This window comes from Aythya fuligula, chromosome 1 (genome assembly GCF_009819795.1).
Source record: "Aythya fuligula isolate bAytFul2 chromosome 1, bAytFul2.pri, whole genome shotgun sequence".
In the NCBI taxonomy this organism is placed as follows: domain Eukaryota; kingdom Metazoa; phylum Chordata; class Aves; order Anseriformes; family Anatidae; genus Aythya; species Aythya fuligula.
The window spans coordinates 185,961,806-185,974,782 of record NC_045559.1 but is presented as its reverse complement, the minus strand read 5'-3'; the positions used below and the strand labels follow the sequence as shown (position 1 = coordinate 185,974,782).

The 12,977-nt window shown below is 40.0% G+C and overlaps 1 protein-coding gene across 2 annotated transcripts in view; it reads left to right on the top strand.

The window, feature by feature from the left end:
• Positions 1-12,977, top strand: part of WASF3 (WASP family member 3) — a 63,721-nt gene that overhangs the window by 34,324 nt on the left and 16,420 nt on the right. For both annotated transcript variants that reach the window (XM_032195839.1, XM_032195831.1), the window contains exons 3-4: positions 6,158-6,298; positions 11,510-11,644. In XM_032195839.1, coding sequence (XP_032051730.1) covers positions 6,166-6,298; positions 11,510-11,644 — 268 coding nt within the window. In that variant the 5' untranslated portion in view covers positions 6,158-6,165. The remainder of the gene's footprint in view (positions 1-6,157; positions 6,299-11,509; positions 11,645-12,977) is intronic.

The following is a 12,977-nucleotide window of genomic DNA, read 5'->3' as shown; positions in this document are numbered from 1 at the left end:
CAAGGAAGACTGAATTATGTTAATGGCTGAGAAATCTTACTTAAAAATATAAGAATTTCAGTGGGACGTTGTTGTTTCTTCCATTGTTTCATGTTTCACATTCTTTAAAATATTTTCCATAAAAAGAATCTGACATTTGTTTCAAGAAGGCTACTCAAAAATGAAATGTTTAAAGCCTGAAACTACTACTAATGTAGTACAATAAACTACTTTGAGTGAGAAGGTGAATCAGAAGTTGACTACCAAACAAATATCTCAGGTGGCTTTCGGAGGAAAGATAAAGATAGGGGTTGGGGGAAGGATAAAATTGTCTGGGGAATATTGTAAAATCTGTTGATTTGGATGATGAGAAAACTTTAGTACAGGAAAAAATGTTATTCCACGGATAATGCTCTAGTTAGACCTAAAAAGAAAAATAGTGCTGTTCTCCAGAAATGAAGATAAAAGCAGTAACCTCACTTACACTGCTGATTGTCTGTATGCTTGCTTCATTAGCAGAGCATGAAGTATCTCTTATTTCTTCCTCTTATAATGGCAAAGCCACTTAATTGTATGAGATGAATGTGATCCTTTATTTTGGAGCAAAAGATGAAACATCTGTACTTCGTATTGTCACAATTTTTATCTCCTTGGAGACTGCTGGGGAAAAATGATTTGGAGAAAAGTTAGCGTTAGGGTTGTGTCTCCGAAATGATTTATTTCTGTTGGGAAGAAAGAATGTAAAGCAGTAATGTCCCTCGTTCTTGTTCCTTGTGGCATGCTTTGTAGGTGGTGGACTGTAGACACAATCACGAAATCATGGAATATCCTGAGCTGGAAGGGGCCCACAAGGATCATCGAGTCTAACTCTTGTCTTCACAGAGGACCACCCAAAAGTCAAACCATGTGTCTGAGAGCGCTGTCCAAACATTCTTTGACCTCTGGCAGGCTCAGTGCCGTGACCACTTCCCTGGGGAGTCAGTTCCTGTGACCAACCACCCTCTGGGTGCAGACCCTTTCCCTAACCCCCAGCCTGACCCTCCCCTGTCCCAGCTCCATGCTGTTCCCTCGGGTCCTGTCACTGTCCCCAGAGAGCAGAGCTCAGCGCCTGCCCCTCCGCTCCCCTCGTGAGGGAGCTGCAGGCCGCCATGAGGCCTCCCCTCAGCCTGCTCTGCTCGGGGCTGAGCAAACCAAGTACTTAAGTGGAAGTTGTTTGAGATCTTTGATGCTATTACATCTTGGGAGATAAATATCTTCTTGAACTGCAATCAACAGGTAATGCGAAGATGGGGTCTTAGAAAACTAAGAAAAGAAAAAATCACTGTCACACTTGAGAGAATATATGGCAGATTTCTAACTTGTTTTCAAAGTTGTTTTTAATAGTTTAAAACAACTTTTATGTTATAATCCGTCATTTAATGGAAAAAATAACTATTCAATTTCAGGTTAACCCATTCTCACAACTTTTCCTCTACATTAATGAATGTTGTCTTGTGTATGTTTGTTTAGAGTTAATGTTAGTGTAAAATCCAGGTAATTGCAAACTGAAATGTTCAGTGCTGTGGAGATCTATTTACATTTTTTTTCCCACTCCCAATGCTTTAATTAGAGGAAACTTCTGAATTAGTGTCTTCACCTTTTAATGACTGAGTAAACTTTGTGTTGCTGGCCCATGGTGTTAGCACAGGTAACTACTGACTCAACAATTTTGTTACGCTTTCCATAGGATTTTTGGGTATGCAGAGGGTTGCCTAGAGAAACACAGGCCCATAAAATAGGTTGTAAATAAACAAAACCAAACTCTCTCCTTCTCTGTCCTTTCTCTTGTCGTTACTTAATATCTTTTTCCTTCATAATATCACTGAACCATACGATATGCTCTGAAGAGCTCAGTGCAGACAAAACCCCAGCCAAATTTAAAAAAAAAAAAAAAAATCAACAAAACAACACCCTCTAAGTTTATAAAACTTCAGAAATAGTTTACTGCAACAACTATTACAGTAAGAGCTCTGTTAGCATGGAGAAGGAGAGCAAAAACAGCGCTCTGGGTTCATTCATCTTCCTGCTTTCCCCCCTTCTCTCATTTAACATATGCAAAGCATCAAGAGTTATAAACATGACCAGGAAAACGGACAGTACTACCAAATTGGGTGCAATGCACAGATGGAAATGTAGGGTTCTCGGTTGGGTGTCAGGACAGCGGGTATTGTAACACGTAGCTGCCTGCAGACATCTGAAAAGTGACAGCACCCTACGCATAGAGGCAATGGGATTTAAGTAGGAGGCAGTGTGATTAGATTGTGGGGCTAGAGGCAGGGAAAACTCTGGCATTTCTGTCTTGAGAGGTGGAATTCATTCAGTTTTCCATTCAGCCACCTAAATTCAGGTGGCTGCATAGCAGAGTATATGCATGAGGAATGCAGGCTCTCCCTATTGTGCTTGTAGCTACCCATCAGTAGATGCAGTAATGTGGCTCTCTGGGCTTCTGAACTCTCATGAGAGACACAGGCACGGAGCTGCTGTGTGTGTAATACAAACGTAGGTGTTTAATTTTGAATGGGATCCCATCCACTCCATCGCTTCCAATGAGCTGCATAATCAGCCATCTCTTTCTTTGCCACAGAAAGTGAATTGTGGTAGTTTCTCCTTTTTTTTATAGAGGGCTGTGAGATTCATCAGTGAAAAGCTCTAATGCTTCCTGACAATAATAGAATGTATTCAGAGAAAAATTGGGATGAATATACGGGAAGCTCTTTTTTTTGTGGCAAATAGGTTCAGCTTTGTTGTATTCTGCTGGAGAGTAGAAGAAGTAATCTCCTCTCAAGAGCTTTAAAAAAAGGAATCGAACAATGTCTTTGAGGAAAATGAAATAAGGGGACATTCACATGGAGAGGGACTGTATAATAAATTGGTGTTCATTTCACAGAGTTAGTGATTATATAAAGAACTTTAATATTGTAAGAATCATGAAACCCAGTCGCCTACTTCAGATGTTGGTGGGATGTTTTTAGTGTAAATGGCAGTGCCTGTGGGGGACGTGGAAGGGCAAAGGCAGGTTGTAGGAGCAGCTGTTGGTTTGAGTTTTTGCCAGGTCAAGTACTTGAAAAACCCAGCCTGCCTCTTATAATAGCGCTGCTCTGCTGTTGTTTAGAAAGATTGCACGTTGTGTTTGTCTTCTTTCATCTTTGTTACTGTACATCTGCTTCCGACTCGATTTTTTAAATCTGCCTCGCCAAGGCAGCGTCAAGCTCCTTGCACGCAGTTTAACAGCTGCTGGCCGCGGGGAGTCGGTCTGAGGTGACCTGGGGCGATGCTTCGGAGGAGCAGGAAAAGCACAGGAAGAAAAGCACCGATTCCTCAGTTATTGTGTGTGGAAATTGAGTTAACTGTGCTCTTCTTGATGTCTGTAGGGTTTGGAGAGCGGCGTCTGTTTGCGAGTCGGAGTTGGGTCCAGAGAGATGTCTCTGGTCTGCATCCAACATGCCAGCACACAGAAAGCATCCGTGGATGTAGGGAGTTGTTAAGTGATGCCCACCCCTCTTTTTCTTCCTCCCCTGTATCACTGCTAGTGATAAGCTGAGGCTGAAGATCGTCCTGAAAAAGCATAGAGAAGAACATGGAACTCAGTGAGCCACCGTTACCATCACCATATTCACTGCATGCCACAAACCCGGGGAGGCTGCTTTTAATTCCCTGAGATTTCCTTGGAAAATAAAGCATCTTAGCCTGCCTAATGACTCCTAATGCTTAAATTGGGAGAGAATAATCTTGCTGATGTTTGTTTTGGATACAGAGACTTAATTTAGTTACCTGTACCAGGAGTTACAGGCAAGCTTTATTCTAGGACAGAATCCACTGTAGATTATACATTGAAAGCAAATGTCTGATCTCTGAAAGTCCATCCAACCTCTCTGCAGGTGGTTGTTGTTTGGGGATGGTTCTGCAGAACTAAAGCTAAAAGCGTGCTCCTCAGAGGGGCAGCGTGCACCCAGCTTCTGGCTGGCCCCAGCACCTGGCGTGGGTGGTGGGAAGAAGCCTGGTAACTGCAGAAGGTGAGAGGGGGCTGGCTCGGGGCCAGACAGAAAACCACAGGAAACCAGGTTTTATTCTGCTGGTTTTGGGTCTTTTTTTATATAATATAAGTAAAACTAGTTTTAAAAAAATGAGAGAAGTTTAAAAAATAAAAAAGAGAGAATGAGCGTGTATAGCAAATACAGCAAAACACATTTTCAGTAACTTGAAAAACAAAACAAACCCACAACCCTACAGTATCATGGTTGCCTTCCTCACCAGTGTGTTTTAGTGATGAGTTGCACATGAAAACTTTTTCCAAGGAAAAAACACTTCGTGAAGGTAAGTCACCCATCAGTATTTCAGAAAGGGCTTGTATTTCCCCCGTAGCCACAATGCTGCATTCCTAAGATACTCCTTAATTATGAATTTCCAATTTATACCTATTTTGCTCAAGTTCAGCAAACTGATTGTTGGACATTAAGTAATACTTCTAAATATCTGTGTAGAGGAATCCAAAAATAGAAACCAGAAACAAGCATTTTGATTGTCTAATAGAATAAAAATCATTCCTCTGTTGCCTTTGTTATATTGCTTCAAAATTAGCAGGCTCAATTGGCTTTAAATTATGCCATATTCAAATAAACCATTTTATATTAAATTTAAAATGTAATTCAAGACTGCTGCTTGGAAGTCATGAGCCTGTTTCTCTCTGGGCTGTTATGAAGTCATCCTATAGTTCAAATAATTTGCTTTTTACTAATTAAGATTTGTCAGTTTTTTACAAGTGTCCTTGAGAAGAAAATATTTTAAACCTTTGGGGGGAAAAAGTCATTACTAAAATTGCTGTGCCACATCTGAAAAGCAAAAAGGTCTTTTTTAATTTACTAATATGATTGTAATTATAGAAATTGGAAGCCCGTTTTAATTGCTTTAGTGTAATAAAAAAGAAATGTTAGTTAAGTCTCTTCCACATGAACTTGTGCCCTTGACAGTACTGTGAATTTGTCACTCCAGAATATTTTAGTGCTTCATGGTCTTTAAATGGGATGTTATTCATATTTTCATGGGCATCGAGTTGTTAGTACTGGAGCAGGCTAATCAAGTCGACTCCTAATTGTTTTAAGCGGTTTTGTTTAAAATGGCACTACATTTTAATTTTTTTTAGCGTGCTCACCTTTTACCTTTGGAGGAATTCTGTCCCAGTTGGGCATTCTTGTTGTCAGTGTTGAAGAGACATTTGGGCAATGCCCTCTGCAGTATGTTTTACCTTTGGTTAGCCCTGAAGAGGTCAGGCAGTTGGCCTTGATGATCTTTGCAGATCACTTCCAACTGAGCTTTTCTATTCTATTTTCTCTATCCTAGTTTTTTTTTCTGGTTTTCCAAGAAGACCAGTTCTAACAGCCTTTATTTTCTCAGATAAATGTCTCAGGTAAATGTCTCATCTCAGATAAAAGCCCTCATCTGGCTTGTGTCCAAAATCTGGTAAATACAGGCTCTTACCTGAGACTGTTGTTCAACAACACCGATTGAGAACTACTTTTCTCATCACATTGCAACTTCTTTCTTAATCTCACCCGGTGCATTTCTGCGTAGGTGCAACGTCCTTATCTGTCAGATGAGTTTATCATTTTGATTGAAAACCTGTCGGAGCAAGGTTTGGTCAGCATCTGACGCAGTTACGGGGCTGTAAAGCGTGGATGGTCAGCCTGGGGCCTGCTGGGCAAGTGCTCTGTGCCAAGGCAGTGACCCGGCTCGCTGCAGACAGCATCCATTCCTGTGAGTCCTGGGGGAACTGCCCCTTTTTAATAAATGCAAATGTGCTCTGAAGTCCAGTGATTCCACGAAGCATTTGTACGCTGTGACACAGGTCTCTGTGTGCAATAAACAGGATGCTGGCGTTAGGTTTTGTGCAGGTTATCTCTGTTGACTGCATCCTCTGTGTGTACCTGCACACCTCTCATCATGTTCTGGCTCGAGTACGTGACTCCCGTGTCTCTGTAGGAATGGCACAGTATCTTACGGCAATATCTTAAGACTGAAGTAAGTGCTTTAAAAGAAAGATTAAGTTTTGCAGAAGAACACTGGATGCGTGCTATGTAAATTCCTAGCTCATATTTCCATTGTTGTAAATACACTATCTTTTTTTTGTGTGTGTAAATTCCAGGTTGAGCCATGCCTTTGGTGAAAAGGAATATTGAACCAAGGCATCTCTGCCGAGGAGCTCTGCCAGAGGGAATAACTAGCGAACTGGAATGTGTAACGAATAGTACCCTCGCTGCTATCATCCGCCAGCTAAGCAGCTTAAGTAAGTATCTGTATCTTCCTGCAAGCTTTTGATTGCTGATGGAAAAACTGAATAAATGGAAGTCTGTAAGATAGCTTGTTTTAAATAGCAAAACTACGATACAGGACACTGTTACTTACAATAATAAAATGCTACTTCATTGCTTTTATGCTCTCATGAATTTTCAGTTTTGTACAAGCAGACCCTCTCTAGGTTTTTTAATTTTTTTTTAAGGGAAAAAAAAAAAAAACAACAACAACTATGGATAGTAAACTAGTGATCTGTTTTTAAAGTGTAAGCATTTGATGCAGGAAACAAAGCTAGCACTTGAGTTGTTCTTGGCCTTCAGTTGTATGAGATGAAGGCAGCCAAGTCTTCTGCTTCTTGTCATTAAATGACATTTGACTGAACTTTCAGTTTAAAGTGTTCTTTCTTAAGACTTCTCTTTGTGTGTGAAGGATTAATATGAACAGAATAAAAAACATGCATCAGAAGAATAGAATTCGCCATAACAAACCTGCAGACTACCCTTAGCATTATCTCCACAGAGAAGAGCCTGCACTGTGCACCCATCAGTTGACCCTACAGCTAGCAATTCTAGAAGCATGTCTGGAGTGCGTGCCAGAAGAATAATACTTCTTAATGAGAAGACAGACTTCTTCAGAGAGTGTTTAACAGTCAGCAGCTGTTGTTTGTGTCGATAATTCTGGTCCTAGAAAAGAAATGATCACTTCATCAGTTTTTTACTTTGTAAATGTAAACCGTTTAAGAGCATTAGAAAGTCCCCGTGGTTAGACTGTGGGTCCCACTAGCCCGGTGTTCAATTTGCGATGATAGCAAATAGCCTATGATTAGGGAAAGAGTACAAGAAACACATCATGTTCCACTTCCCAGTAGTCAGTGATGAGGGATTTTTCTAAGCTGGAGGTCTATCTGAATCATCCTACGTAACAAGCATTTGTAAACCTGTCATCTGTGGAATTGTTTAGATGTGCTCAAATAGGATTGTTCTTCTTTCACGCACGGTGACCTATGGCAAAATGTCCCACAATAGAAATTGTTCCATTTCTTTTTGATACCTACAAAAAATAATGGAAAGTGATTACCTCCCACATACTTCTGTATTAGCTGTGATTTTATAAATCATTATCGCGTCCTACTAGTGATATCTTTTAGAAGTTGGAATGTCCTGATCTGTTAACACTTTTTTTTTTTGGATTAGAAACCTTTTTTTGTAATTTTGATGGTGGTTATTTCTGCCTTGTATATCAAAGTTAGATTTTTTTTTAAATGAGGAGCCCCATCATATTCCAAAGAGTGTCACAGTGACCTTTTCTCATAAGTTCCCTAGAAGTTTTTAATTTTTTTTTTCCCTGCTAAACTTTGAGCTGATGCTTTTAGAAAAGTCTCTAAGTAATTGTCAGATCTTTTTTGAGCAGTAGCTGCTGATTTAGAGTCTAAAGTTATTTATAGTTAAAGCGCATTTGCATTTACTGCCACTGAGTTTCACTTACCATTTTATTAGGCAGTTTCTCAGTATCAACATCCTTTAGTTTCAGAAGATTGAGAAGAAAGGCTGATGCCTCCTGGTGACATTCAAGGATATCTGACCTTGTTTTGGTGCTACACAATGATGGCCAGAGTGTGGGTAGTACCTTCCACTTCTCCGGCTTGTTAAATCTTGCTAGAAATGTCTAGTTTTCACTTCTCCAGATTTGGTCTCGGGGCTAATATTAATTAGTTAATGTTAATTTCTGTTTTCAGATCCTCTTATGACTACTGCTGAGGAACAATTCATGCCATGCTGTTTTCATTTAGGAGATTTCTCAGGTTATCAGAAGTCTCTTCAGACAACCCTAATGTACTTTATTCGTGTCAAGTTAAAGATCTATGCAGATAATGATGCGTTGTTTGTTTTAACAGATGAATTATTTTTTTTTAACGAGTGAGGTCTACAACCAGGCTTATCCATGGTCTAACAGTAAAATCCATCATGTTTGCAGAGGTCTTTTAGCAGACTGCACTTGTTTTGCCTGTTTCAAGCCAACTGGGAACAAGAAAACAATTGCAGAAAAACGTTGTGCTTGAGCTAAGGTAGTATGTGCCACTGATGGTATCAGAGCTTGTTGGTGTTCCCACAGCTTGAAGAACAGGAAGAGAGTGAGTACAGGTCCATCTCGCAGCCGTGCTGCGTTTTAGTGTTGTACTGAGTCCGCTGTGGATTGTAAAAGCTGGCAGATCTGTGCTGTTGTGTACAAATTTGGCTTGCTTCTGCTCTTTTCAGGAGACATGAATAAGTTCCCATCCAAAGGGAATGTGCTCTCAGTGGAGCTTTTTTTTTTTTTTTTTTTTTTTTTTTTTTTTTTCTTCAGATTTGGGTTTGTTTGCAGCCAGCTGGCTTGGAGCACAGGCAGAGTGAGCAGAGTTCTGCATGAAACTCTGCACTTTTATGTAAGGCAAAAGCTTGCCTAGGGGAGTCACCTCCTCTTGGGGGAGAGAATCTGCTGTGTGGGAGGACTGGGAGCATTTGCAGCCTGTACTTTTAAGCATTATGTTTGCTTTACCTGGTAAGTGCACAGAGTGAAGGCTTTGAAGAAACTGCCTATGCAAATAGTCCCGAACTTTTGGCAGTGGAGATAGATCTGGAGGCAGCAGGACTCTAGTCAATGAAAAAGCTGGACTCTGCAACAGGGTCTGTTGCACCATGGTTTTGTTACCGACTTGAGCTTATGTGGATATATGGGGAAGAAATAATTACATCTGATTAACTTTGAAGAGTGAATATTACCCTGTATCGAGCATTTTAAAATTAGATTTCAGCCTGTACATTAACATACTTCTTCCAAGTTACGTTATCACTTCCTGGCTTCTTTCCTTTCCGTGAGTCTTTAAATATTTCTTGTTTTTATCTTTGGCTTCTCTACTGATACGCATACTACCTCTGAGGCTGAAGTCTTGTTTCTAGATGGACAAAAACCATAGCCAGTACAGAGCTCCTTTCTTTGAGCCACGTGCAAGGCTGATTGTACAACATATAAAAAACATAACATATGATTGTACAACGTGTCATCTGTGGGGAGTTGAAAAACATTTTCTTCCGTGGAAGGAGCAGTGCCCACCCAGTTGTTTCCTAGTATTTTCTTCAGGTTGTTGGCTCAGAATTTGGCTGTTTTGCACACAGGCCCGAGTACATCGTGTCCTGCTTTGTGTGACTGTTCTTCACTGCTAAGCTGGATGGAGTTATGAAGCTGGTTATTTTGGCATTGCTTACGCTGATCTAGGTCCTGTGAGGAGTTGGGTGATTATCAAGGCCTGGTCAGTAACAGCCTACTACTTCAGCTTATTTACACACCAAAAAGACAGAAAAATGGAGAGTGCTCTGCTAATGTTAATTAACCTGGTTACAAATGGGTGGATGGAATCACTGTTTTCTGCTCCCTGTTATGATGAAGTGGACGCATCCTGGGTGAATTCCAGCTTACAAAGTGCCAGCTAGCTCTGTGGGACTCTGGTCCTTCTCTAGGACCCAAGGAGAGCATTAGGGCAGCACCAGCTCACCTGGGGCAGTGCTGATGTCATCTCTCTTCTGGTGTCATCTCTCTTCTGGTGTCCTTTATAACTGACACCTGAATGCCAGGTGATGAGATGGCTCACCTTCTGTCGTTGCTCGCGTACGTTCATGGTAAGAAAAATCATAGGCCTTTAAATCTGTAAATCTTAACTGGAATGTGTTCTTCAGTGTCCGTGTGCTGTGGAGCAAGGAATGGAAAGGAATGCTGCACTTTCAGGATTCGAATCTGTGAAATGGAGGTAGCCAAAGTAATAAACACAGCTGGGTTTCTGGACCTCAGACAAGCCAGCATCATTGTTTGATTTCTTCTTCTGGTACAGCACTGCGTGTTTTGATTGCAGACAAAAGATAGCTTTGGGGCAGCACGTTCAAAGTGTTAGTGCCCACCTTTTTGTGCAGTGTGTGTGAAAATCAATTGTAATCAATTTAGATGGTGTCATGTCTCCACTAGAGATTTTATAAGGTGGTGTGGCAAGATGACATTCCATGTAATCACTGCAGAACTTGACTAGAGGTATTATGGTTTCAATTATTTTGGAAATCGTGACCTCCAGACATATCTCACAATGCTTGGAAATTTATTTTTGTGAGCAATCGAACATGTGGCTGTATGGTGATTATCAGTGGAAGTGCTAGAGAGAGGCACTTCTGTTAGTTGATGTTAAAACCTTTTGAGAGCAGGGATTTGGTGAGGCAACTTCGTGACTACATTTCAACTCAACTATTTCTGTGGGTGGAGGAAGCCTTAAAAGGACAGACTACGTAGTCCTTTGGTGGTGTTTTTTTAGTTATTTAGGTTGCCTGTACATTGAGATGCACTTGATGGTTTTTAAATGAAATCTTACAGTACCAAAACCAGCTCTTAAGTTGCAAGACGTATACTTGTAACTTAGGGTAGTTTTTCTGCTCGTTTGTATTGTTAAAAGTCTGATTAAAAAGCTGGTAGTATGGAAAACCCTAACGAAGTATTGTTTTCTTCTTAAGTTAGAGGATCATGTTAATCTGACCAGCATGTTCCAATATTAATTTACCATGTTGCTGGTTGTTTGTTTTTGTTTTTTGTTTTTAACTGACAAGAGCAAATATTCACTTATTTTAGAATAGGAAGTGTTTTTTTTAACCATCATGATGAATACATTCTTTGGGAGGAGGTAGGAGTAGGGAAGGAATGGGCAAGCACAAGGACCTCTGGACCAAGAAGTGGTTGGTGTTACATATGGCACTTTGCCTTCATTTTGATGTTGGCTTGTGCTCATGCATATAATGAAATAAATCTCAATAACTGTGGATTACTAGATCTTAGTTCTCCAAATTTTCTTCAGCTTTTACAAACTTAGGCTCTTCCTTTTCATTCTGGAGGTAGGTCTTAATTATCAGTTGTATGAATGTGGCAGCCCCCCTGTGTGTGGGGGTTGTACGTTTGTTTCATTCTTTCAGATAACCAACCAGGGCGTCCAGGAGAACAGACTTCAGGTAGCAATTGGGGTATATTTTGAGATTTTGTTCAAATCTATTGTCCCAAACTTTGCTGAACTAAAGAACTGTGCTGTCATAATTCTACACATACTGTTTTATTATAACTGCAGGATATTAAAGCCATTTGTCTTACGTTTTATAAGTCTCTAGCAAAGGGGTTTTCCTGTCTCTTTTCTTACACACAGGCAAACATGCTGAAGACATATTTGGTGAATTGTTTAATGAGGCTAACAGCTTCTACATCAGAGCAAATTCCCTTCAAGACAGAATTGATCGCCTTGCTGTCAAAGTTACCCAGCTGGATTCAACAGTAGAAGAGGGTAGGTAATTGCATGAAAGCGTTGAGCCAGAAGTGATGTTGACAAGTCCACGGTATTTAATTACACAACAATCTCTCTCTTTTCAAAGTAATCCTGAACTGATATTTCATCTTTTCTTAGTAAGACAAGCTGGGAAAAATCATGTTAGCAGGGAGGTGGAAGGGGGAGGGAATTCTTCAGCTGTATAGCTGTCTTCATTTTTGACTTAGCATTACTTGAAGAGCCCCTGTAGTAATGGAGCCATTAGCCTGCCTTTTTCTCAGGGAGGACTTTTAGCCTGTGAATATAATAAATCATAAGTGAATAATCATACTGGAAACAAATCGGTAAATTGGGAGAAGTTTGAGACAGTAAGACCTATTTGTTTCAAGATAGAGCTGTGACAAACTAATTACTATTGTCTGTTCAGGATCGCTGATTAGTTACCTAAGATCTTAATAACACTCCTTTCTAAAATGGGTCATTACATGTTTGCCCTGACCAGCTGAAATTCTCTAGGGGGTTCTAGTCACTAGAAACAGTAGTTTCTGCTGTTGTGTCCTCACTTGCTTATGTGTTTGGTCACTTACATCATAAATAGAGCAAAAATGAAGAATTTAGGTAATGCCATTTCATTGTTTGAAAGCACTTACTTCACTGAGGTAAGTAGAACATATTTCTCTGTCTAGGCCTAAAAGCTGTAATGTGCATGTTTCCTGACATGCTTAGTTTACCTGTCTGAGCCAGCCATTGCATGTGTGTCCTGTTCAAGTAATTTCTTCTGTCTTCCAGAAAAATAAAAAATCTTGACATTTATGTTACATCAGGACAATAGTTTAATTCTTACTTGGTAGCAAATACTACTTCTAATATATTTAATACTACTATTTATACAGCTTATATATTTAGTATTGCTATTTATGCCAATATTAAATGGTACTATTGGTATTTAACAGTATATTTAGCCCTCCATTTCTAGCTAGCTGGTGAGTAGAAACTCTTACAAGATGTACGTTTTTTTCTGTTATAAAAATTGTTAACTGGCAGAGTATCACAGTTCATGCTGGCACCTCTCTTTGTCTAGAGAGGTCATGAGCTACGTGGAACATAAGCTAAGCTTACAGAGTCACTTTTCAGCTTAGATTTTGAGGCATGTTGTGGTAATACGAGCAAAGTAGATGATATTCATAGAGGGAACTTATTCCATGCTGAGATGGATGTTGTCTGTTTTCATGACTTTCAAGTACATGATTTTTGGGAACACTGTCCTTGTTGGAGGTGTTGTTTTTTTTTTTCTTGTTTGAGCACCTTTGTTTACTTTCTGTAGCATCTTCTCATTAGTTTCCAGAGTTTG